The 27,595-nt window shown below is 34.9% G+C and overlaps 1 protein-coding gene and 2 long non-coding RNA genes across 5 annotated transcripts; 1 reads left to right on the top strand and 2 right to left on the bottom strand.

The window, feature by feature from the left end:
- Positions 1 to 12,320: 12,320 nt before the first annotated feature.
- Positions 12,321 to 14,111, bottom strand: LOC125196094. The gene is made up of 2 exons (XR_007171828.1): positions 12,710 to 14,111; positions 12,321 to 12,602 (listed from the first exon to the last, which is right to left on the bottom strand). It is a non-coding gene; the product is annotated as an uncharacterized LOC125196094 (long non-coding RNA).
- Positions 12,951 to 15,455, top strand: LOC125196095. Its single transcript, XR_007171829.1, has 3 exons — positions 12,951 to 13,080; positions 14,679 to 14,744; positions 15,199 to 15,455. It is a non-coding gene; the product is annotated as an uncharacterized LOC125196095 (long non-coding RNA).
- Positions 15,456 to 19,818: 4,363 nt separating this feature from the next.
- LOC125192290 (vesicle transport v-SNARE 11-like) lies at positions 19,819 to 23,907 on the bottom strand. Of its 3 annotated transcripts, none has more exons than XM_048089824.1 (6): positions 23,738 to 23,907; positions 23,539 to 23,646; positions 21,082 to 21,140; positions 20,809 to 20,997; positions 20,416 to 20,586; positions 19,819 to 20,203 (listed from the first exon to the last, which is right to left on the bottom strand). In XM_048089824.1, exons 2-6 carry the CDS (start codon positions 23,630 to 23,632, stop codon positions 20,051 to 20,053), a joined length of 666 nt encoding a protein of 221 aa, XP_047945781.1. In that variant the 5' UTR covers positions 23,633 to 23,646; positions 23,738 to 23,907; the 3' UTR covers positions 19,819 to 20,050. The 3 variants fall into 3 exon arrangements, with proteins under 3 accessions (XP_047945781.1, XP_047945780.1, XP_047945779.1); XM_048089823.1 differs by having other exon boundaries at positions 23,735 to 23,907; XM_048089822.1 differs by having other exon boundaries at positions 23,539 to 23,907.
- Between the last annotated feature and the right edge of the window lie 3,688 nt (positions 23,908 to 27,595).

Genomic DNA, 27,595 nt, shown 5'->3' on the forward strand with positions numbered 1-27,595 from the left:
TGGCATGTGAAAAACGCCCGACCGGGCGATTATGCCGCTTTTTTAGATTTTGTGGGCCAACTTTCTATTTTTGGACCCATAGTATAAATACCTCTTGATGTCATTTCTTTTCCTTAGACTTTGATGAAATTAGATACTTGAGAGCTTTGTTTCCTCTTGGAGAGGGTTTCTATCCAATTCCTAGATTTAGGTTGCTTGAATCCATCAATTGCTAGTTCAAGCATGGGATTTCCATCAATTGCTAGTTCAAGCATGGATCAAGTAGAAGTATGCTTTGAGGTTTGTGGTTCCCTTGAAGATCTAGCCATGGATGCATGTTAGTTATGTCGTAAGTGTCATAGCTTGCTTCATCAATGACTATGTATCTCAATTTCCACCCTATCCAATGTTATTTCCTTCTTTGTTTATCTTAGCTTCCTTAATTCTTGTTGTGTTGCCTTTATTGATAAAATAGAAAACCAATTCTCACAAAAATACCTAGATCAAGCATCACAATTGGGTAAATCCTTGGGAAATGGATCACAAAATACATGGATTCACATCACTTCGTGTGTTGATGATTTCTCGATACTGACATACTCCTTAGTCGCAGCAGGTGATGGTTTTGTTCTGGCATCGGTCGGTCTCTACCCATACTCCGTGCAGGGTTCTCCAGTATGTTTCCAGATCCATGTCCCCTTGGACAATCCGATTGACTTTCTCCTCTAAGTCGTATATCAGATATGAATCCAACGTATTCTGATACGTCACAGCCAAGCTATCCCTAATTGCCTTCGCACTTTGATGATGTGCAAAATCTCCGACAATATCGATCTCCATATTGTCAACGATCCATGAAAAGACCACCAAGTCGGTCTCTTCCCACTCCAGATACTCCTTGTCTGTTGAGTTTGGGGGCGCTGGCACTCCGGTGATGTGCCTCGGCACCCTTCTGCTTTCGATGGCTACTCGCATAAGTCGAGCCCACAATGGATAATTTCTTACATTTAGCTTGAATGCTACTGTAACATTCTTGCTGGTTTTGAGTTTGATGTCGTTGGTTTTAACGTCTTCTTCTTCTCCTAACATTCTGCAGGTTTGTTGTCCGTCGCCTTCTGGTCGGGACAAGGTATATTGGCGATGATGAACTTATTTTCTGAGCCTTTGAATATCCTGCTCTGAAGCCATGTTGAATATTTATTTCATATTCAATCAAGTGTTTCATAGTGAGGAGAATACACGCCTAAATAGGTCGAGGATCATTTACATATGGTATGATTTACCCTAGCTATAAATCAGGAAAGAATAATTTACAATTAATTTGAGATCATTCTAATTGATCCCCTAATCTTTGTGTATCTTCCTTGATTTCTTCCAACACTATCAATAAAAATTAGAGTAATAAAGTGTCAAATCTTAAATTAACTGAAATTACTAATATAGTCTTCAGATTCAATATATTATAAAAAGTCAGAGGATAGTTTTAAAATTTCGCACAATAAAGTGGTAGTATATAGTAATATCAAACATACGTTATTAAAGGCTATAGATAATATACCATTACCACAATGGATAATTTCTTCCATTTAGCTTGAATGCTACTGTAACATTCTTGCTGGTTTTGAGTTTGATGTCGTTGGTTTTAACGTCTTCTTCTTCTCCTAACATTCTGCAGGTTTGTTGTCCGTCGCCTTCTGGTCGGGACAAGGTATATTGGCGATGATGAACTTATTTTCTGAGCCTTTGAATATCCTGCTCTGAAGCCATGTTGAATATTTATTTCATATTCAATCAAGTGTTTCATAGTGAGGAGAATACACGCCTAAATAGGTCGAGGATCATTTACATATGGTATGATTTACCCTAGCTATAAATCAAGAAAGAATAATTTACAATTAATTTGAGATCATTCTAATTGATCCCCTAATCTTTGTGTATCTTCCTTGATTTCTTCCAACACTATCAATAAAAATTAGAGTAATAAAGTGTCAAATCTTAAATTAACTGAAATTACTAATATAGTCTTCAGATTCAATATATTATAAAAAGTCAGAGGATAGTTTTAAAATTTCGCACAATAAAGTGGTAGTATATAGTAATATCAAACATACGTTATTAAAGGCTATAGATAATATACCATTACCATCATTTCAAACACCATAAATAGAATTAAATAGGGCCGTTTCTATCTAGAAGCCCGCGTTCATGCCCACCAGCAGTACTACTTTTCACTATTCATACTACGTTGACATCTAAATTCTTCCCCGATCTCCCCAATTTCTCTCTTTAAAACTGATTCACAATAATCAAACAATTATTTATTTATTTATTTAAATTTTGACTACTTATGTTTGATTAATTAATCAGTCAAGTATCAATATACAAGTTTAAATTTATGTCAAATTTATGTCATTACTAATCACTAATTCAAAGCAATCAATCAACTAATTAATTAAAAATATTTATGAATTTATAATATAAGTTTATATTTGTACTAATTTTATTTTCTATCTCATCTCCAAACACATTACTAAAAATAATCTTAGACGTAATATTTAACAACCAAACAACTTCATCCTAGACAAAGCCTATTAGATGAACATCCCCAATGTGTATGCCATCGGAAATTCAATGTCTTTAATATTTGTGGCGTATACACCTTAGAACAATGGGGTACAGTTGTATCCCCAAATTAGAGTACTAATACAGTGTATTTAGGTACATTTATTAAAAGGTTTCTTTGGTTAAGTGATTGTGCTCCTCATTTTCGAAGCCTAGGCCATGAGTTTGTTTTAATTTCTACGCCTTTTTTCCTTCATTCTTTGATTTCTATACTTTTTTTTCTTAATTCTCTTATGTTTTTATGTCTATACCTTTTTTTTTATCAATTCTTTTATCCTAAAAGTTAAAGTTTCTATTTCATTTTACTTATTTTAAATCTATTTCTGTTTTGTTTTGTTAATACAATTTGTTTACTTTTTTCATGTTTTATTTTATTCAAACAATCAAAAGTTCTATAGCCTTTTACTTCTTTAAAATATTTGATTTACTTTTTCCTTTTAGTTTTATTCAAACAATTAAAAGAATAGATGTATTTTTTGTTGTTTGCTAAAACAATTGAAATAATAAGTTTATAAAAATAGGGATCTGATCAATTGCTAACTAATTATCAATCCAAAATTGAGACCAATTTTTAACCATTAGATTAGAAGATCTTGTGATTGATATAATGTCAAGTTTAATATATTTTAAATTTAAATAATTATTAATTAAATTAAAAGGGTATTAATGTCAAATCCTATATGTAGTAATTATAACTAACTACTTTCTCTCTCCTCAAAATCATCTCAAATCTTTAAATTTACGTAACTCTCTTAATTTAAATTATTTTTCGCAAAAAATATATCAAATTAAAGATAATTTAATAAGGATTCCAACGAGATCTCAATTGCATATGTTCCGACGATGTTCGGGTGATGAAATTTGATAAATTATATTTCAATTTTCGTACATGTTGATAAGCAACTTTTATCAACAAATGCAACAAAAAATCTCAATATATTGTAGGCAAAATCTCAATATTATCCATGTCCAATCTCAATAAAAATGTGTTGATATTTTCTTGTCCTTGTGTTGATATTCTAATGTCATATTGTTGATATTTGTAATACACAATGTTGATATAAAAAAACACTCACGAAAATTATCATATGATAACATAATGACGATATTACCCTTTTGTTGATATTTTGTCTACTATTTATCGAGATTTGTGAGCTTTAATCTCATCCACTCATTTTAAAATCCAAGAGTGGAGATTTAGTCTTGATTTTGGATTAGGGTGCTATAAGCATTAGAATAGGACCCTATAATAAGCATTATTTATGTTCACAAGGTTCACTTCTAAAAACTAGTACTCCCTCCATCCCAAGGAAGATGACCCCTTTCTTGGGCGGCACGGGATTTTATGTAAATTTATTTTGTGTGTTGAGATGAGAGAGTAAAGTAAGATGGGGGGAATAAAGTAGAGATAAAGTTATTTCCATTTTAAGTAATGGTCATCTTAGTTGGGACAAACTAAAAAAAGAAAGTGGGTCATGTGACATCCCTAATCCGAAACTTGCATTATTTTGCATATTATCATATTATATTGTCATTGCATATTAAATTGTCATTTATACTATATAAATATTAAGTGTGTCATAAGGATATGTTTATGGTTATGATCAATTCACTATAATCGAATATATAGATAGTTTTGATTTATGAAAATCATTAAATGGATGTATATATATTGTATTATAGTATAAATTAGTACATATATATATACAATAATTATGTAAATGTGTGTGCATGTGTACGATATAATACTACTAATTATGTACGTACATATATATATATTAGTACATATAATAATCCTAAATCAATATAATATAAATAAGAGTAGTAGCATTGCTTGAAATATAAATGTGTTAGTATGTACGTGATCACTAGTTAATAGCGCCACTAATTTTACTGGACAAATGTCAAATAAATGGACTATATAGTTTGCATGTTGCTATTTATTTTAATATTTATAATTATTATCAGTAGCTTTAACTTATTATTTTTCAATAACCACTTTTGCATACTTATATAATTACACGTATAGTCAGTGAGTAAAGAAAAAAATAGAGAAAGGGAAACAGAATGATACATAGTTAGTAGAGAAAAATTAGAAGAAAGAAAATAAGAGCAGAATCGGAATTTAGTTAAATTACAATGTAGGTATAAATCATACTTTTAATTTTACATTTGTTATGTGGTTGATTACTATGTGTTGAATTTGAATGAGTAATTGAATTATATGGTGTGAAATTAGTATGGATATATTTTATATATTATGTTGGAATTATTTAGCGGAATATGATATGGATATCTGATGAGTGCAATGGATATGTGAGTGGTGCAGTTGATATATTTTTATATGTCATTAAAATTATTTGCATCATTGAATTAAAGAGAATATGTGACAATCTTGCCCTCTGTCTGATATCAATGGTAATGAAAATAGACCTACGAGTCATATTCAATGATAATGGACCTACGGGTCAAAGGTCAAAATGCAAAGAGGGACCTTCGTGGAAAGGTCAAATCAAAGAGGGGCCTTCGTGGAAATGTCAAATAATTAAAGGGACCTGTAGGTCGTATACAATCAGAGGCGGACCTAAAGAGGGTCACGGGGGATCCATGGAACCCCCGACTATTTTACAAATGACTATATATTATCTATATTAACAATAATGGCAAATAACTCGGTAGCTCAGTAGGCTTCTTCTCAGCTATGGCAAGTGATTGGCAAGAGATCGATTCCTATCAGAACCAAACCTCCCTTGTCTTTTTTCCTGATTCTTCCTACATCTTTATTTTCCCTTATTTTTTTTATTTACTTTCCTTATGTTTGTTATTTACATTTAGACTTAGACTTTGATTCTTATAAAAAAATTATACTTTAATGTATACGTTTGAGAGTCTTATTCTCATTATAAGAGCAATTACAAAATTTTTTATTACATTAATTTCTCTATTTTTATTTTATGTGTTCTTATTTATAGTATCACATTTTTGTTCTACATTTTTATATTTCTACAATTTAAAATTCAATTCAAGTCTTTCTTTCAATAATTTTATACTACTATTTTATTTTATTTTATTTTATAACTCTTTTTTGATAAAGTTGTTATTTTTTATGTTAGACGTTGCATCTATCAACAATCACCTTACACATATCTCTATCTTTTATAATTAATTCTCTAATTCGCCGAAACAAAAAATACCATAGTACTAGAAACACTAGATTTGGACCCCCCACCATCAAAATCCTGCGTCTGCCACTGTATACAATGGAAATCCCGGACATATACCAGGCTTGATCTGTCATAGAATAATGAAAAGAATGGAGAGGCATATGCATATGAATATTAATTTGTTTATGATATTTATTACTTCTGGTGATATATTTTGGTGAAAGAATGTGTTTGGTATTTGTGTGTGAAAATACACTGAGTTGTGGCTCATATAAACCACTAATATTTTTTAGTAAGATATGAGTGAAATTATTCGTTGACATGGGTCGTAGGAACTCCACATGTTATCAGGATCGGCGGCTGACGCATTTTGACAACCTTCTCCTCCTCATCATTTTTGCATCTAGATAAATGTATAGTATATAGAGTGGTGAGAGGGTCCCACTACAATTTGAATTTTTTGAAATATGTACTTGATATAATACGTGGATTTATGTAGTTGACACGTGGTTATTATTTTAAATTTTGAATTTATTATAGTAAGTGCATACGTCACGAGGGTTGAGGTGTGACAGGTCATCTTCAATGGGACGAAGGGAATACTATTTTACTATAACTTTACTCAAATATTTTATATTCAAAAGATTTATTTTTAAATTATATAATTTCTTGTTTATTCGTTATATTCGCATCTATACAAGACATTTGTATTTAAGACAATGAAAAGATTGTTCGGATATTTTTCCGTACTCCCGAATCCAAAATCCTAGATATGCCACTGTTTGGTATAAAGGGTGTATATATATTTGGTTTCTTGATACGTGATTTGTTTGGAATATAGAAATGTATAAAATTTCATTCATGCATTATTAGGAGCATTTTTTTTTAAAATGAAAATAATGCAAAAACACCTTAAAGGTGAAATAAGTTTCCATGATATTGTTTTCTAGGAGCCGTGAGTAATTTTTTTCCATAAATCCTTCTATGAATATATTTTGACTTTTGACCCATGTTCCAAATTCCAGTCATATTTGATATGTACAAATACGGGACTTTAAACATGGGAAGACTTATTATCATATAATTATTTATTTAGTATTAAATTTTGAGATTATTTTAATTAGAGAGTATGTTATGATTAATTTTATAAGGTTATTCATATATAATTAAGTTATGAGATTCAATTTTATTAACCAAATATAATGCATATTCAATCATGATATACTACAATCTTGCAAATTGAACAATTCATCATAATACATTTGTTAGCGGTAGATCTATTTTGTTATTGGGTAAATGACCAAAATATGCACTATTTCCTTTTTAGTCCATCCCTGAAAAGTATAATTAATTATTTTTTAAAGTTGCGATATAAATTAGAATTTGACCGACTTTTATACTTCCTCCGTCCCTGAAAAATATGAACTATTTCCGTTTTAGTCCGTCCCTGAAAAGTATAAATTTTTTAATTATGGAAGCTCATTTCTCCCTAATGAGGTGGGACTTATTCTCCACTAGTAATATGTTAAAAACTTTTTCTTTTTATCTCTCTTTTACTTTTTTAATTATTACATTATAAAAACTCGTACCGAACTAAATGTTCATATTTTGGAAACAGAGGGAGTAATATTTTTTTGCCATTTGCCATTTGCCATTTGTTTTTTTATTCTATAAATTTCCTCCATTTGATTATACGTGCTTCTAGAAAATTCAAATATGTGATTAAGTCACTGGTAATGAATCTTTGACTAGTAAACACCAATGAAGAGTAAAGACTGGCAAGAATATTGACTTGGCCAAGTTGGAGTACTCTGTCTAATTCCAGAAATATACTAATACAACTAGTAGTATTTTTTTTAAAGAGTGATTATGATTGAAAACCAAAAGCGGCCCAGTATTTATGTGACGTTAAAGGTGGTTGTCATGCAGCTATCGATATTATTATATACTCCTATATTTTGATTGATAACATTATTAAATTATATTATCTGAGCCCTTGTAATGTCTTATTCATTATGTTTTGACAGCCAATATCATTTTTGCTTTCGAATATATCTTTTTCCTTGACGACATAGTTTATAATATTGCATTGGTGACTTATGATTTTCAATTCACTCCTATTTTTTATTGGATAAAAGATTCAAATCATCAAAGGTGGTGACTGGTGAGTATTGAAAGCCGGATTATCGCCGAGCGATCGCCGGCCACTGTGGCGACGCTCGGCGATAATCGGCGATAATTAAAATTTTTTTTTTTTTTTTTTTTTTTGAACCCAACGGCTATTTTACATTCCACCCCTATAAATATTTCCTCCACTTCCTCCATTCATCACCCACAATCTTCATTCTCTCCATTTTCAATCTCTTCTCCCAATCTTCAATTTTCATCAAAATTATGAGCTTTTGGAAGAAAAGTTCCCGATCGGGTAAGGATAAGGGTAAGGGGAAAGAGTCGAGTTCACAAATTCCCAACACGGATGAAGCAAACGAGCAGTGGATGCAGTCGTTGTTGGCGATGGGTTCTCCTCCCGGCCAACTTCCATACGGGGGTCCGTCTCCTTTGCAGACTCCTCCGGCGCGGAGACTTTCTCCGTACTTCAACTCTGCCGGCAGAATGCCCTTTCCAGCCGACGATGTGTATCGGCCCCGGTTCGACACCCCCGGATCAACCCCGGGCGACCAAGAATCTCGGCCGCGACAACGAGCGCGGAGGACTTCGAGGTGGAAGAAACGCCCACCGAGCCGCCTTCTAGGAGCGGGAGGGGGAAGGCGCCGGCGTCGTCGGGCTGCGGACCGATACGGGTTCCGATGAGAGGCCGAGCGGGTAAGGACTACTTACACTCTGCAAGAGTCCGAGCGATAGCCGGCTGCTGGGCGGACACGTCACGGGACGCGGAGCGCGGCAGCTACCAGGCGAGATCATATTCTGGGAGCGGATTGCCGCGAAGTACAGGAGCCACAAGAGCGCTGCCTCAATGAAGGACCATGGCAGCGAGGCGATCCGTCGGCATTGGGAGCGCCTCATGAGGGACTGCGGGCACTTCAACGGTATTTATTCTAACTTGATGACTCACATGACGAGTGGCCAGAACGAGCACATGGTCCGAGATGAGGCCATCCGGATGTATAGTAGCCAGTACTTGTCGACGAAGGGCTTCAAGTATTGGAACATCTACGATAAGCTGAAGGATCTCCCCAAATTCCGGACGGGAATGCACGACGCGCTGCACGGGAAATCGGTGCGCTCGCGACTTAGCGTTTCGGAGAGCGAGGGGAGCGCGGCCCACATCGACTTGAGTGGGGATGGTCCGCACGAGCGCCCGGAGGGAGTGAAGAAGGCGAAGGGGAGGCGGAAGGGGAAGGGCGCAACGTCGGAAGTCGCGTCGGAATCCGTCATCGACTTAGAAAAAGCCACTTATTCGAGCAATGTCGCCAATCTGACCCAGATGTACACGCTGTACTTCACCGGCGGCGGGACCCCTGAAGAAAAGGCGGCCCTCTGGAAATGCATCCAACACCTGCAGAGTACGCTGGGGCTCGATCCCGACGCCCCTCCGGCCCCTCCGTCTTAGATTTTTTTTTTTTAAATCTTTGTTTATTTGCGTTTTTTATTTGTAGTTTTTTTTTTCTCGTTGTATTATATTTTCCAATGATTAATACAACGATGAATTGTTCATTATTAGTCTATTTATTAAATACATTTGTAGGGAAAATTAAATAATATAAAAAATAATGATGTAAAAATGAAATGTTGAGTTAGGGAGAAATAAGGGAGAAATAAGGGAGAAACCAATGTAGCACTTGGCTAAAAACTGGGGATAAATTTTGGTGCTGATGTCTTATTCATTATGTTTTGACAGCCAATATCATTTTTGCTTTCGAATATATCTTTTTCCTTGACGACATAGTTTATAATATTGCATTGGTGACTTATGATTTTCAATTCACTCCTATTTTTTATTGGATAAAAGATTCAAATCATCAAAGGTGGTGACTGGTGAGTATTGAAAGAAGAAGACATTTTTGCCTTTTTTACTTGGATATATATGTGACTCTAGCTTATTTCTTTTCAGCACTATTTTTCAAAAAAAAAAAAAAAGATTATAACGTATGACATTTTTCTCATGTCCAGGGGAAAGTTACATATACTTTTGGCAAAAAAAAAGATATCGTACGAATAAAATATTCGACTACTTATGCGATATCATTTAATATAATTAGTCAATTATTTAAGCTACACACTTTTTAGTCTCTATTATAGACAATGGCGGATGCAGGAATTTTACATTGAAGGTTTCAAACCACGTAACACAGATAAAATGAGAATTACAATGAAAATAGATAAAGAAAAAAAAATAACACTCCAAGGATTCAAACTCAGGCCAAAAAGTTTTCAGCCCAACTGCCAAACCACTTGAGCTAATACTATAGTAATTTACTCTCTTTGTCTGTGTCTAGTTTTGTCATTTCGACCCGTCCACGAAATATTGTCAACTTTACCTTTTTCCACTTTTGGTAAATGCATTTTTCACTAACTCATTACACTCACATTCTATTTTAAAACCAATATATAAATGTGGGACCTACATTCCACTCACTTTTTCCACTCACTTTTTTTCACATTTTTTAAAATTTGTGCCGAGTCAAATCTGGACAATATTTTGTGGACGGATGGAATATTTCATATGTGATAATATAGATAACCTCAATTCGTGGGGTTTCCAGTGGCCCCCACCTAACCATGTAGGTCAGCCGCTGATCATAGAGTGTGCAACTTGCATAGTCTATCCGTTTCTTAAAAATAGAAACTTCAGAAACGTCACATATTTTAAATCAAAATTGATAAAGTAAAAGTGAGTAAAAGAAAAAATGGATAAAATAAAAAAGAGAAGGAGAAAAGGCAATGAAATTAAAATTAGTTAATTGTGGATTACATTTTCTAAAATAAAAGGTTTCTATTTTTAGATTATAGATAAAAAGAAAAAAATTTCTATTTCGCTAAATAAAAAGAAAAGAATTTCTATTTTACTAAAAAAAATTACTAAAAATTAAATGCACAACCCATACATATTTGCTTAAAAAAAATTCAAAGCACAGCCCCAAAATGGAAGGAATAAGTCATATGAGATCATTTTCTATTTCGGAAAGTTGAGTAGTGCTCCCTTCGTTCTTTCATAGTTGAGTCATTTTTCTATTTCGGAAAGTTTCCTCAAAGTTTAGTCATTTTCATACTCTTATATAGTACTACTAACTTTTTTCTCTTTCTTATTTTACTCTCTCTTTACTTTATTCTTTCTACTTTATTCATTTTCTATCTCTTTTTTATACTCCATCCGTCAACAAAAGATGTCACACTTGTGGGACGGTACGGGATTTTAGAAGGTTTTGTTTTATGTGTTAAATGGTGAGAGAAAATATAATTTTTATATTTATGTGAGAGAGAACTTTTTCCAAAAAGGGAAATGTGACATCTTTTGTGAGAAAATAAAAAGAAAAGTGTGACGTCTACCCCCGTTTTTAGAAACTAAAATGGGACGGAGGGAGTACTTTTTTATCTACCTCCGTTTTTAAAAATAATAACTATTTCCATTTTGGGTCGTTACTTAAAAATAGAAATTTTAGAATCTTTCTATTTTAGGACATGGACCTCACAATCCACTAACTCTACTTTCTCTACTTTTTCTCTTCCTCTCTCTTACTTGACTCATTTTTCTTTTCTTCTCTCTTACTTTACCAATTTTTCTCACTTACTTTACCAATTGTGCATTAAAACCCGTGACGTTTCAAATGTTTCTATTTTTTGAATACGGAGAGAGAGTATTTATTTAACACACTCAACATTCATTTCTTAAACTCCGTGACGAAAAGTTTCGGTTCAACTATGAGGGAACGGATGGAGTACTACATACTACTCCTTCCGTCTCTCTTTATGTGTTTCAGTTTTTAATTTAGATACATCCCTTACTAATTCTCCTATTTAATTTTTACTATTTTAACAACAGGTCTTATATTTCCCAAACTTATTTTACTTCGGTTTTATTTATAATAGAAATAGTATACTCTCCGTCATGGTTTTATTTATAATAGAAATAGTATACTCTCCGTCATGTCCGACGAGAATATGCACTTTCTAATTTTGGAAACTTTATCTCTCTAATGAGGTAGGATCCATTTTCTACTAATAATACTTAAATTACTTTTTCTCTTTAGTCTGTCTCACAAAAAATATGGACCGGAGAGAGTATAAAATAGGGCACGCAGACCACTAACTTTTTCAACTGAATTTCTTTTAAAATATTTTTAAACTCGCATAAGGTCAAAGTGAGATACATGTTCAGAAAAGAAGAGAGTATTGTTTTGTAATACCCGCACCTTTATTTCTCCTTTCGTTATGTTAATGTCGAACTAGAGATGTATTGTCGTCTTGTTTCGTGAAAATAAATGGAACTCAAGCCTTTGATGAAACTTAATATTTTTAGTTGCAAAGTAAAAAAATTAAAGAAATAATTGGAGGAACTAAAACGAGGTAATGTATATTCAAAAAAAAAAATGAACGTGCTACAAGTATACAAGATTTTCCCCGAATGAAGGTGTTTGCATACATCTCGAATAATACTTTAATTTATATGATCATCTTACATGAATAGAAGTTAAAAAAAAAAAAATAGGAAACTTTACAAATAGTCATCATGAATGGGCCAAAAAGCTAAAAAAACCATATCCGATCAGCCGTTGAGCCAGGCAGCGAGCACGAAGGCCCGAGGCAGCGAGCACGAAGGCCCGAGGCAGCGAGCCCGTCTCGGACAGCAGCTTGACAGCCGAGGACTTGCAGATTCTCCTGCAAAGTAAAAACAAATATTAGTTCTAAGAGAACAAAGGAAATTAATAAAAGCTTTAATTTTGGGAAGGGAGACAACTTTTTTTTGCTAGAGGACCAAGACTTACCCAAAAGGTAAGCCAATGTCTGCCCTCCACCCTTTTCCAACGGCCTCTGCAACTCCACCTTGTACCTCTTCAAAAACAAACAAGAGACCATAAATATAAGGGTACTAGGCATAGGCATAACACCAAAGTTTCTTAATTAAAAGTGGCAAGGTATAAAAAAAAAGAGAGATTTGCTGCAGGAAATAACAAGAAATACAACAGCTTCAATTAAGGCTTCACGAGTACACACTCTTGTCTATAAAATCCCCTCCACGCCACCTTTGAACACTCTCCTACACCCCTTCAAATTTTTCCAGCAACATAGCAAGTTTGAGAGGAAGAGAGCTGAGGTTTTAAGAGCTGAATTCTCAAAGCAGCCGCAGCTTCAAGAGGTAATACACCTCCACCCTTCTCCCATATATACTTTTTTCATATCATCATATAGAGGCACCACAACTTAAGAATCTCAATCAATAGAACACAAGCACACCCTCTGCTTTTGTTTCGAACATCATGCTAGGCTCAAGAACATAGATTTATGGCTGTAGGAGCCTCACAACAGTAGCAAACTTTAATAATCAAAGGATCAACACTTTAGCCAAATATCAAGCTCATTCCAGTAAGTGAAAGCTTAAGTTTCAAACACCAAATCAAAGAAATCAAATCTGTCACAGCAAGTTCAAAGAAGTCCCCAATGCTCAATTTACAGATTGCCATAGACTTAGTTCATTTAAGCTAAATAACTACACTAGGAAAGAATGGAATGGAGAACTTAGCTTTAGGAGTTTTGTCGGAGATGGCGGCGCTGACTGCGAGACAGCGGCGACCCGACGGCGGAGCAGCGGCAAGGGCAGTCCAGCCGAGCAACAAACAGCGGTGTTCGACCGCAAAAAGGGGGCCACTCCGGGTATGAATTCGCCGGAGAAGACGAGAGATGGAAGAGGTGTTGTTTCTGTCCGGGAGAGAGATAGAGAGAGCTGGACGGAGACGGAAGGCGCCGGCACGAGTCGGCAGTGGCACGGTGACGCCGGCAACAGAGCGCCGGCGGTTGACTGTCGCGACGGTGGCAGTCGGTGTAAGAGAGAGGCGATGCTTCCTCTCCTTCTCCGACGGCGCGACACCAGCGACGAAGAGACCAGAGGCGGCGGCTAGTCGCGGAACAGCGGCGGTGACCGACGGAGGGTTGCGCTGCGAGGCGGCGGCGGCGGCGCTGGCCCGCGAAGCGGACCGAGAGCGTCTGCCTCAGCCGTGCGGCGACGGCGGAACTTGCTGGCACGAGCCGCCGGTGACTCCGTGACGCCGAGGAGCTGGAGCCGGCGGTGCTCCGACGACCCAGTTGAGCGGCGATGTAGCCGAGACGAAGGGGGAGAAGAATTAGGGATTCCATTTCTCCAATTTGGGGATTTCTTTTTCTTTGAGAAATGTTTTGAGAGAGAGACCGATAGGAATGAGTTTAAGTCTGGGCCTGACTCTTCTATTTTGTTGGGCCTCTCTAATTAAAAAAATATGGACTAAGGGAATATTTTAGAGATGGGCTGCCTTGTTGTAGAATTTAATTATGGAGGTTGGGCCACCAACTAAAATAAAAGTATAGGCTAAGAATTTAATTAAATCATGGGTTCTCCTATGTTGTTGATTAAATAATTAATGGTCCGTTAATTATTTTCACGAAGATAAGTCTAATTTTCCGGACCTTAGCTTAAGTGCTCGAATAATTAATGTTAAGACTTGATACGCTAACGATGAATAGACCCCGTGTTTATCTTAGTGCCTGAATGAATGGCATAGGAGGTAACGCTCTCTAGTTAAGCGAATAGTTTTTTTTTTTTTTTAAATAAATGAAATCGCTTGATTTAATTAATGGTCAAGGATTCTAGAATTTTTCTAGAAAAAATGTGAAAAAGAATAAAATGAGCATACGCTTAGGATGCATTCACGTTTAATTTTCTTTGACTTCTTGTCTAATTAAGTATTATTTTATTTCCTAAAGGGACGTCTTCGTACGTCGTCTAAGGCCAAGTTAAAGAAATTTACGGAAAGGGATTTAGCTTTTGAGGTGGGCATTCTTTCAAATCTGATTTTAGTATGAAAATGTGAATCTTTACTCAAGTATGTTTGTCATGCCATGTTTTGTTTTATGGTTACCTATCTGCTTGGCTATGCTAATTTAGTTAAATCGAATTCGGGTCCCAGTAGGGCCGCAAACCCTACTCGGACTAGTGTACACATGAGAGGACCGTGAGCTAACATAGGAGTTGGCCGGTCCAGTGACCGTCGTGGAATGTGACCACATTCCCGGTTCACACAAAGTTCAGATATGATATTTAAGTTATGTGATTGCGCAATCAAAATCTTTATGAAAGGAAAGTATTTAGTGACTCGGGCCTTTTAAATAAAAACCCCGTGATCACTCAACTGTGGCTTGACAAATAAAATAGAACTGTTTTTGGCAATGTGCCCACTGAGTATACCAAATACTCAGCCCTGCATGTTTAATTTCAAATGTGCAGGTTGAACGTAGACGAGAAGGCGAAGGTGTTGAGAACGATCATCCAATAAGTAGTTAGATAGCCCAAAGTAGTATGTTTTCATACATACTACTTTGTCTTGGACTTTTTCCGCTGCATTAGGATTTTGTACTAGGAGTCTATGAACCTAGACCGCACTCTGACTTTCTTTTGACTATGTACCCATTCGCCTTCAAAACTATTTCCTCGAGTTGAATTGTTTCTTGTATGCTTAATTTATGATTGATGAGCTTATATTAGTCGCGAAATAACTATGCTCACTAGCACTAGGGAGCTATGGTCGTGACATGTTTAAACCAAAATATCCGAAAAACGTTTTAATCCCCAAAATCTCCTGGTATCTTTATTATACTATAAAATGCAATATAATTAATGATACACCTTGGATTATACAAAGGTCAAAAAGACTTACCATTTCTGAGCCAAAATTGTCACACCTCAACCCTTATGATGTATGTACTTACTATAAATAAATTTTAAATTTTCAAAAGCACACGTATTATATAATTCCAAAAATCAACATTTATCAATTGAATATTTCAAACCATTCTAAACTGCAGTGGGACCCTATTACCACTCTATATACTATATATTTATCTACATGCAAAAATGATGAGGAGGAGAAGGTTGCCAAAACGCGTCAGCCGCCGACCCCGATAACATGTGCAATTCCTACGAGTCATGTCAATGAAAAACTTCACTGATATCTTATTCCTGAAAAATATTAGTGGTTTATATGAGCCACAACTCAGTGTATATAAACCTTACCTTTAATTCCACATCCAGATATCAATATATTCTTTAAGCAATATATATAACAATAACCAACAAATTATTAGAAACAATTTCATGTACATATGCATATGCCACACTATTCAGTTTATTATTCTGTGACAAATCAAGCCTGACATCTGCCCGGGATTCCATTGTATCTGACCCGAAGGTCTCATTGTCATTGTACATATATATATATGACCCGAAGGTCCATTGCCATTGTATATATGACCCGTAGGTCTCATTGCCATTGTATACATATATATGACCCGAAGGTCCATTGCCATTGTATATATATGACCCGTAGGTCCATTGTCATTGTATATGACCCATAGGTCCATTGCCATTGATATCAGACCCAGGGCATGACTGTCACAGATCCTCTTTAATCCAATGATTCAAATAATTTTAAAATCATGTGTAAACATATCAATTGCATCAATTACATATCTCTTGCAACAATCACATATCCATATTATATTCCACCATCAATATCAAATAATACATTGTCATTTTAATTTCACATCATATAATTCAAATATTCACTCCAATTTAACGCGTAGCAATCAATCACATAAATATGTAAAATTAAAAGTGTGATTTATACACACCTGTCTGCAGACAATTTAATCGAATCTCTAATTTCTATTCATATCCATTATCCTTGATCGTTTATAGTTGCTTATCCTGAAAATCACCATATACATGTGATATGTTCTTCCTTTCTTCTTATATTCTTCTTCTTCTTTTTTTTTCTTTTATTATCTCCTCTTCCCCCTCTGTGACTCACCTCCTCACCTATTTATCAAATACCATAGTCGGTTCCACCGACTTCCTAATTTAAATAATTTAGTAACATATCCTATGAGCTTAGTCACTTGCATGTTAATCAATATTCAGCCACATGTTTGCATTTTAGCTATTGCCCAAAACACACTCACCATATACAAAAATATTAAACTATTAACTCAAGTGTATTAGATAATCTAATATGCTCCCATGCAAACACACGTAACAATTCTATTTTCCATGTACTATTTAGTATTTACTTCATAAAATAAAACTTAAAAGTAATTAAAACAAGATATACATATCAACTTTCTTTTATTACGTACCTACAATCTATTCCCATGCAAACACCTAAATACAAGTATCCACATAAAAATAATTTCATGTACACACATACATAAATAAACATACACACACTTAAAATTAATTATTTAGAATTTTAATACACCAACACACATTTCTATATATATTATATGCAATTAGCATTGTAAATATGAAATGATCAATAAAACTATATCAATATACAAAAATTATGCAAGTTTTGAGTTAGGGATGTCACAAAAATAAAGTTGGTATTTATATTCACTCGATCTTTCCGATGAAAATAAGCTTAATTTTTTTTTTCAATTTCCTATAAATATTCTATATATCTATTTATGAAAATCTTTTCTCTTTTCTTTTACTTTATTATTTATGGATTATATCATCTATTAACATTATTTTAATTGTATTTTCTTCCTCTCTCTTACTCTCTTCGTTCTATAATAGTAGAGTCATTTTGTTATTTTAGTACGGTCCATAGTAGTGGAATCATTTCCCTTTCTAGTAAAAGTCAATACATTTTCCCACTTACTTTATTCTCTCTTCACTTCTCTAATATCTTTATTTTCTACTTTATTTTTATATTTACTTAACTCACTTAACAGTTCTTTGATCATGCGTGGAAAAGAAACGTCTCCACACCGCGGAACGAAGGTAATACATAGTCTTAAAATGCATGTTGTCCCCAAATAACATTATTTCTATGCGACGAAGAAAATACAATTGTTCAGCATAACTACGGATGTATTACTACTAATTTAGAAAAATAGTTTAGCATTATTATCTCTTCTCTACATTATTATCTATCTTATTTTTTCTCTGTTCATTCTAAATATTTATTACTATAACTTTTTCAAAATGAGCGCTCTAAACAAAACACCTCTAATACACTTAATTAGGGGGGAGCATTATCACCTTACTATTTGATCGAAATAAGTACTTCTTACTATGCCACTCTTATCTCACTAGCTAATTAATCCTCTTATACTACATTTGTTCACTTTCTATTTTGATAAAATTCTCTTTATAATGAATTTTTTCTGAATAATAATACTTTAATCTATTTTCTTTCAATTTATGTTATACTCCATTAGTTAGGGTTTAGAGTTTAACTAAGAAAGATAGAGGAAAAAGTATTTATGGATGGTATTAGCTGATTGTGGAATCCACATTATAAATGATGTATAAGATTATTATTTATTGAAAACTTCTATATTTAAACTTGGTCTAATTTTGGGGGATGATCAATATGGTAAAATTAGTCTATTTTTTCTGGGACGGATGGAGTACATAACAAATTTTCTATTAAAACACATGTTGTCCACTACTAAGACTATTGATAAGAGACTAATCCACATTACATATTTTTAAGTGCTAGATTTAAATTAATTTGATTAATATTGCACAATTTATGTAGACTTTGGTATATATTCTTATGAATTACTCCCTCCGTCCCGCTTTAGGAGTCCCAGTTGATCAATTTTGGGCGTCCCGCTTTAGGAGTCTCGATTGAGATAAATTAATAAAAAATGCCTACAAAGTGTTAAAAGTGTTAAAAGTGGGTCCCAACATCCACTATAACATTTATTTATTGGACACTCAATTAAAAGTGGGTTCCAACATCCACTACAATATTTATTCATTCCATTGAGTTTTCATAGTAAAAATGGTTACAAGAGGTCAAGAACACGTATAACCAAATATGGAGTTGAGATTGTAAGCTTTATTATGTTGGTGGTTCACCAGGTTCGCACATTACCGAGAGTTTCAAACCAATTTAGCGGATCGATGCCTTCGCACAACAACTAATTTGGCGGTCCATCAGCTTGAGCTAGAAAGCCCTGAACTGCCAACTTCAGAACACAACCAACTCATCTGTCCACCATAGTTGTTTCTGGAGAACAGAATCCGCTCAACGAACCGCATAATGATGTCCAAAATCGGATTTGTCCCATATTTCTTGTTTTTTGAAGTCAGATATCATCCTAACTACTCCCTCTATCCCATATAATTTGTCATCATTTGTCCCAGCACGGATTTTAAGAAATGTAATAGAAAGTTTAGGATTGAAAAAGTTAGTAGCACGTAAGTCCTATTTTTATATATTATTACTAGTATATAATAAAATATGAGTATGAATGAATTGGTGGAATGTGAGGTCCATTACCAAAAATCGTATTAAAAGTAAAAGTTGACAAATTTTATGGACGGACGAAAATAGAAATATGTAATAAATTTTCAATAATGGAAGGAATATAAATAAGAGCCTAGGACTCAATTTTCACAACATCTACCATTGAAGCACAAGCCACATATCATATAATACACCATCTAGGAGTTCTTGGATCGATCAAACAAAGTAAGACAATGATTAGAGAAAGATAGAAGACGAAATATTTCTCCTATGTGTGACAAATCAATCCTAATTAAGGAACAAATCGATCTTAATCACAAAAAAATCGAAAATTAGTAGTTAAAAATATGTAATTGACATGCAAAATATTTTTACAATGTGCAAGTTTTGACAGCATGGATTGATACGGCTAGACCATCAAGTGCATCATATCATTGTTCACTTTTCAGCGATATTAACATCTAGACCAATTTACAACTAGCCGCAAAATCGCAGCCTTAGAAATATATAAAAACCAAGCAATTGACACAATAAAAATCCAAAACATATACTGCAATTTTAAAAATTAGATAAATAATCAAGGGTTTTACGCAATCAGAACTATTGATAAAGAAAAATGTACCTTTTTCACATTACATACACTCACATTACATACACCCAACGCAAGCACACATTTCCACTGCTTGTCATATAGTAGGAACGTAAAATTTACAGCTATTAAAAAACAAACAAACAAAAACAAGGTAGTTGGCAATTTCACTCAGAACAGTCGAGCAAGAATTAAAACAAGCTCAATTTACACGGTATGCGTCTTGGTTACTTGGCTAATTTGAAATACAGGATGAGGGCGATAGCAATAACCAGAACCATGATTATACCACCAATCATCCACTTGTTCCTATCCATCCTTCTCGTCATGTTGGTTAAAATTTTCTTGCTTTTGCCTACATTGTTGTCGACACCATTCAACTGCAAGACAAAGGTTATGTTCGATTAAGCTGAATAACTTTATATGCTTTGGTACATGGAGAAGAGGCAAAAAGTTGAAAAAATAATTTTGACATCAATCTTCTTTAGAACTGGATAAAGGCAGCAGATGGTTATATGTACAAACATACTATTGCTTCTTCAGATTAAAATAAAAAACGCGAAAGGGAATATAGATAAAAGAGAAGAAATACGGTGTTATCAGCATGCAAGAGAGACTGTCGCTGTTGATGCAAATCTTGAAGAAGTGAAACGCCAAGCTCTTCTGTTTCCAACATGACCTTCCTACTGTCCCTGATCCTGTTACTCGAATTATCTAGCCGTTCGGTTGTCATTAACAATCTATCCCTTTGATTTGCAGATACCTGAAACAATCAATGTAACACACTGCTATATCAGCCAGTTATAATAAGTGATGCAGTTTGCTCCCAAAAACTTGTTCAGATGAAGGCTTTTTCATAAATACATATTTTGCAGAAAAGAACCATCAACCCCACTACCCACCTCAAGAAAAAAAAAGATACGTAAATAAATAAAGATGACTGAAATATAAAAGAGAGAAAAATTCAAAAGCAGCAGAAACATACTGCCAGTGTATCTGCCAACCCTGCCTCCAGCAGCTCATCTCGGGCAGCTTGGTTCAAGTTTGTTGATACAATTCGTTTCACTTCACTTTTCAAATTGTTCAGATCAGACTTGTACTCTCTCAACTTAGCAAGTAGCACTGCCTTTATATTTGGTTGCAAGGCACGGGCCTCCAGATCCATCTTCCTAATCTGCAAGACCATCAACCATTCTCAACTAAAGAATGTAAAGAGAAGAGGGAAAAAGAGTAGATATCATTATTAACAAATCAATACCAGTGCTTCTGCTTCATCCAGTCCAGCTTTAATTTCAGAAATCTTTTGCTTCTTTTGCTCTGCAAACAAATGATACGTTCATGGTTCAATGCATACATTTCAGTCACAACTCACAAGCACAATTAACATTATGTAAAATAAATTCAAAGAAAAAATGGAAAATAATGGGGAATATTCCTATTTCAATGGTGTAAGATGCACATTTTGAGGTGCATAATGCAAACAAAGTCTAATTAAGATCGTTAAGTTTTCATTTACTCTGATATAATGCAAACGAAGTCTGATAGAATACATATGATTTGTGAGCGATCTATCCATTTCTTTATACATGACATGTAATTTAACTATGTAAGTATGAATTCATCATAAATCATACTAATATGAATTATAATTACTATTGTCATCATGCCATTTCACATGTGGATATAGACAACATGACCAAACCACATTTTGTGCTCTTCTTTTCCTATTCAACCTAAAATTAATGTGACATCAAGAGTATGCATTAATCTTACCTAACTATAGAGTTTATAGGATGGAGTTCATTCTGTTTATATCATTGTTTCTGATACTTCTGTATAGTGTTTGTCGCGTCTCTACATGTAATAGAGAAAGAGGGGAGAAAAGGGGGGAAGGGGAATCCTGAATAGTTTGGAAGAATATTGGTATAGATAATGGCTTTGTAGTTTATGGTTAACATTGATATGAGATCTTCCATTAGATAAATTCTCTCTTTACTTCTTAGGTACAGATCTATAAATAAACACCCTTTCTAGTAGAGGGGGCATGCAAAATGAAAAATCTAGAAGTTAGTCTTATTGTTGACCGCCAAGACTATTAGTATTGTTAGACGATCTCATCCCCTGGAGAGAAGATATTGTCTCCTGCTTTCACACTTTTTTGTCTCTTAACTTAAAAAGGTCGGAAAAGCAGGCCAATTTATAATTGTCCTTCACTCATAAACCTGTAGTGCATCCAAGAATTTCATTATTTATTTCAAGTATAGCATTTCAATCAAGATTTCAACGTTTCATTGAGGGGGAGTGTTGCAAAATCAATTATTAAATTCCTTCATAGATATATATGAAAACACAGGCCAATTTATCATTGTCCTTCACTCACAAAACTGTAGTGCATCCGAGAATTTCATTATTTTATTTCAACTTGAGCATTTCAATCAAGATTACAATGTTTCATTGAGGGGGATTGTTGCAAATCAATTATTAATTCCTTCATACATATATATGTCTAATTTATGAATACGATGAAATTTATATGATATGGGAGTGATTTTCTCCCCTTTTTGTTGTATTCCATACATAGTTAACCTATAAAAAATATTGATTTACGTATAAAAATAATTATAATATCACTGTAGGAACCTTTGCAAGCCTTCACATTGTGAGGCTCATAATGAGCCTGTTACAGACCCCATATCGGTTCCGCATTGAAGTACTGAATAACACATAAGTGAGAGTCAACTTTTTACCTTTAACCATAGTTCTAGGTTAAGTTAGGGGTTAGAGCTCCTATCTTATATGTTTATCAGAGCTTACTGTTGCGGCCATTGCATAACGTCTGGATAAAGGGGCTACTGTGGCAAAGAATGTGCTCATCTTCGGCCTTGGTGGTGGCACTTTGGATGCGTATATGGCTACTGTCAAATCGGATATTGTTGATACGAAGGCTATTATTGGTGATACTCATCTTGGAGGCCAAGATTTCCACAATAGGATGGTGAATCAGTTCATTGAAGAGTTCAAGCGCAAGAAAGATAAGGATATAAGTGGGAATCTGAGAGCTATCAGGTGATTGAGGAGTGCATGTGAAAGGGATAAGAGGACACTTTCCTCCACTGCCCAAACCAATGTTGAGGTTGAATCGTTGTTTGAAGGGATTGACATGTTTTCGACTATCACTCGTGCTAAATTCAATGAACCCAATATTGATTTATTCAGCAAGTGTATGGAAGACGTGTTTCTGGTGGGAGGGTCGAGTAGGATCCCAAAGGTGCAGGAGTTTCTCGTACCAATTGAGTTGTTTCAAATATGGTCATGAGGTACTTTGATTCTAAACCAAAAAACAGCAATCGAGAAAAACAGGCCCTGTCCCTGCACTTAAGCTAAGGACTTGAACCTTTCCCACTCAAAATTCAGAAATCCTTAGGAAAATATAATCAGAAGTAGAGCCTAAAATCACCAAAGTAATGCAGTTAATTTCATACACCAAAAAATCTTAGCTTCAGTAGCTGGCAGTGCGAAATCAGCCCTAGCACATTCATAACAGCAAATTTCTTTAAACTACTACCAAGGCCAGGTTTCAACAGGAATCTTATCCCTAGTAAAATTGTAACAACGGATTGAGACATGAAATAAGATCTCCAAAATAAAAAAGAACACGCAATAGAAGAAGTAAAATGAGAATGGATTCCTAAATTGAAATAGAATTTCAACTAACCTCCATCAAGTAGGTTAGCCGACGCACACTTCTTGGATAAATTTGCAGAGAGCTCGCAGTATTGCTTTTCGAAACCTTCAAATACGGCGCTCATCGTCACCCTCCTCACTAAATTTGGGCAAAAAATGATGAATCAACGATCGATTGATTTCTTAATTATGAAACAACAGGAGTGTACGCAAAGATTCAAAACAACCACACGTCGCTGAATCGAGTATAAAGTCGGAGCCTGAAAATCGGGTGCAAAATCAGTTTTTACAATTTGATCAAATTGAGAAAAGTATTATGATCTCTGGGGATGGGCTTTAGAGTTTAGAGGTAGACACTCAAAATCCAAACTATACGATTATCTGTTATCCATTACGATTATAGACATAGTATATGCCCACAATGATTATCTGTAATCCTATATGCCCAAAATATTACTCATTTAATTTTGGAACAATTGTCCCTAAATTAAAATTTACCGAAATTAAACTGTAGCGAATTTTTCACTGAGGTTAACTTTCCTCAAAAGACTTAGACTGCATTTGGTACACGGAATTGGAGGTGTGGAATTGGAATTGAAGCCTTCAATTCCAAATTCACTGCTTGGTATTATAAAAATTCTTGGATTTGGAATTGAATTCCAATTTCACAATTTGAATTTCTTATCAAAAGTAGTGGAATTCCAAATATTTACTCACTACACATACTTCACACGTTTCACACATTTCACTGCACACATTTTGAAAATTTGAATTGACATGTTTGATAAATATACACACAGTGCACACACTACACACATTGTGTAGTGTGTGCACTGTGTGTATATTTATCAAACATGTCAATTCAATTTCATATCAATTCTTATTTTACCAAACATAAGATTTGGAATTGAATTGAAATTCCTTTCAATTCAATTCCATAGAACTCCAATTCCATGTACCAAACGAAGCCTAAATTGTCCTTTTTAATAGATTACGGGCTCTTAATATTATAGGAGTAGCATTTTTGAAAATTTTGATTTTTTCTACGAACTTCAAATTTAGCAAATAGTTATCATAAAATTTGATCGAGATGTCAATTTTCCACACAGTAGTGAATGTGGCAAAATTGGGTTTTTAGTCTATAAATATATGAACTTTAAGGTTATTCTAGTTTTTCCCCTAAACTATAAAATTTGAATATAAATACATGAACTTTTAATGTTTCATATTTTTCCCCCATATCCAAAGTCAAAATATATGGGGAGCAATCTCACAGCTTCCTACTCTTTCTCGTCGCGCTCTTTAAAGTAAGGCTCTACCGCCGCTGCCGCCGGGACAGCGCCGGAGATGTTTGCATCTCCATCAGCCGTCTCCTTGCTTAGATTGAAGCTCGCACCTTCATCCTCAGCTCCTGCACGCACCGCGTGAGTGCACGTTGCTCCGCAAGCTCCCTCTGCAGCTGCCCCTCCTCCTTCAAAAACCTCCACAAGTTGCAGTGCGCCGTGGCAATCGCCACCGACGCACACCCCGATAGCATCTACGGAAACCACCACTCGCCTCAGTGCTCGTTCTGCATCGGGGATGATGATGCGAAGAGGATCGTGAAGAATTCGCCGCGGAAGAGGAAGAATTGAGTGCAGAGGTCTCTCGCCGGATCGAGTCCATTCGCGATTCCTTTTTCGACATTCTCCTTCCAAATAAATCCTCCTCCCTCTGCCACAGCTTTAGCACTTAGAAGGAGGAAGTTCCCCCGGGCTGTGCAACATCTCCGCCAGCGGATGGCTCCTCATCGCCGCCGTACAAGCCGATCTGTGGCGTTGCTCCTCGTCCACCACCGGAGTTTCCACCACGTGAGCGTCTTTACCTTCCGCCATTGATGTAATGTAATCTTCCACCAAGATGGAGAGGCGGCAGATTGGAACTTCAGACACGGACATCTCCGGCGTTATCCCGACGGCGGCAGGCAGAGCCTTGACAAAGAGCTCGCAAGAAGGGTGAAAGATGGCCGATGTGGACTTCAAATTTATTATTTTTAATTAATATAAATATGTTGGCATAATTTTAATTGCCACATTAACTTTAATTTGCCACGTGTGTTTTGATTTTATATTTTGGGAAAAAATCAAAATTATCAAAAGTTCATGTATTTATATTCAAATTTTAAAGTTTTGGGAAAAAATCAGAAAAAGCTCAAAGTTCATGTATTTATAGGCTAAAAACCCGGCAAAATTTTGGGTAGATTGTTTGTTGGGGCTAGTCAGGAATTTGATGCACCCTACTATAAAAACCTACTCCCTTTCATCCCACAGAAATAAGCCATTTAGGGTTGACAGGGGTTTTAATACGTAATTGGTACTTCCTCCGTCCCGGAGTATTAGACTCACTTCTTTTGGGCACATGATTTAAGGAATTGATATTTAAATAGTTAAAGTGGAGAGAGTAAAGTATGAGAGATGGAAAAAGTAGGGGAGAGAAGAGAGAAAAAAGTAGGTGGAGAATAAAATAAGATAGATGTTTTTTGCTAAAAAAGGAAATGAGTCTAATATGTTGGGACATCCCAAAAGGGAAAGTTGGTCTAATACCTTGGGACGGAGGGAGTACATAAAAGAGAATGAGAAAAAGTAGTTGAAATTGTGTAGTGGATGGTGGGACCCATAAAGGATAAAGTAAAATAGAGGGAGAAAAATGTTGTCATATATGGATATGGACTATTTCTATGGGACGGACGAAAAAAGAAATACTCCCTCCGTCCCACTTTAGGAGTCTCAGTTGAGTTCGGCGCGAGTTTTAAGAAATATAAAGGAAAGTTGGTGAAAAAAGATAGTGGAATGTGGGTCCTAATTTTATATATTAGTTTTATAATAAAATGTGAGTGAAAAAAGATTAGTGGAATGTGGGTCCTATTAACAATTATGGAATATTCCAACCGGGTCTCCTAAAGTAGGACATCCAAAAGTAGTAAACCGGGACTCCTAAAGTGGGACGGAGGGAGTATGATATTGTAGCAAAAAAGGTGATTATATCACCTTGGCGGCCCCACACTCCGGTCCGACATCATGTGAGGGGATTCAATCAGAGTACGCAGTAGCCTGTTAAGGGGGAAGCCTTAACACACTGGCTACCAAAAGCCCATCTCCCAATGGCTTATACTTGTGCCAGAGAGATGGAAGCAACCAACTAGGCGGCAGTAGTGGGATTTGAACTTAGTCTCATTGCAGCAAGATCTGTCCTTCCGTTGCCAATTACGCTGTTCCTGCGGGCAAAAAGAATAAAATAAAAATATGACATATTTCTACTAGACGGAAAAAATATATTGAAGAGAGGGAAGTACAAATCAAAGAGTGAGGTGGAGATGGACGTGGAGATGAAAGAGAATAGGAAAAATCTTAATAATTCATGATATGTTATTTGTTTCTCAAAACAAATTAAGTGACGTTTCGCATCATCAATTTAAATGTCAACTCGTCTCCCATGTCATTCTTTATTAGCTAGAATAGTACTAGAATCTATCTTTCGTGGGAAATTACACCTTAGTCAAGGTTCATAATATTATTTTGTCAAATTTCGTTCATAATATTGTTTATCAAATTTAAAATTTATGAAAAACATTAAACAATTTAAAAGTTGTGTATTATTAGACACTTGTAACATTATTACTGCAATCTATAAAGAACCCATCATTCATTCAGGATGTTAGGTCATGCTAAGTTATTCACGCCTTTTTTTTAATACTAGTATTACATTTATATCTCATGCGAAAATCTTAAATTTAAGAAATGTATTTAAAGTATTAAATGATAAATACTGTCTAATTGCTAACTAGTTAAATTTGCTAATTTTGCTAACTAATTAATACATCAATCAATACATATATAAAATGTGAGTTTTGTCCTTCTTTTATAATATTTATAAGTTTTGGATATAATTTTGAATATTTATGAGTTTTGGGTAGTATTTTTAACAATTTATATATTTTTAATAAATGCAATAATTTGTCCATAAACCATGATTAATCATAAACGTGGCCCATAATTCAAATAAACAATTGACTATAATCAATATAGCTAATACCTATGAACTGAAAACGT

The sequence above is a fragment of the Salvia hispanica genome, chromosome 6 (assembly GCF_023119035.1).
Source record: "Salvia hispanica cultivar TCC Black 2014 chromosome 6, UniMelb_Shisp_WGS_1.0, whole genome shotgun sequence".
NCBI lineage: Eukaryota > Viridiplantae > Streptophyta > Magnoliopsida > Lamiales > Lamiaceae > Salvia > Salvia hispanica.

Bases quoted from the DNA above. Each gene is read 5' to 3' on its own strand.
- LOC125192290 (XM_048089824.1), bottom strand. From the start codon at position 23,632: ATGAGCGCCGTATTTGAAGGTTTCGAAAAGCAATACTGCGAGCTCTCT. The intron at 21,141-23,538 runs GTTAGTTGAAAT...ATTTGTTTGCAG, and splicing joins GGCTAACCTACTTGATGGAG to AGCAAAAGAAGCAAAAGATT. The intron at 20,204-20,415 runs GTATTTCTTCTC...TTTGTCTTGCAG, and splicing joins TCTTGCATGCTGATAACACC to TTGAATGGTGTCGACAACAA.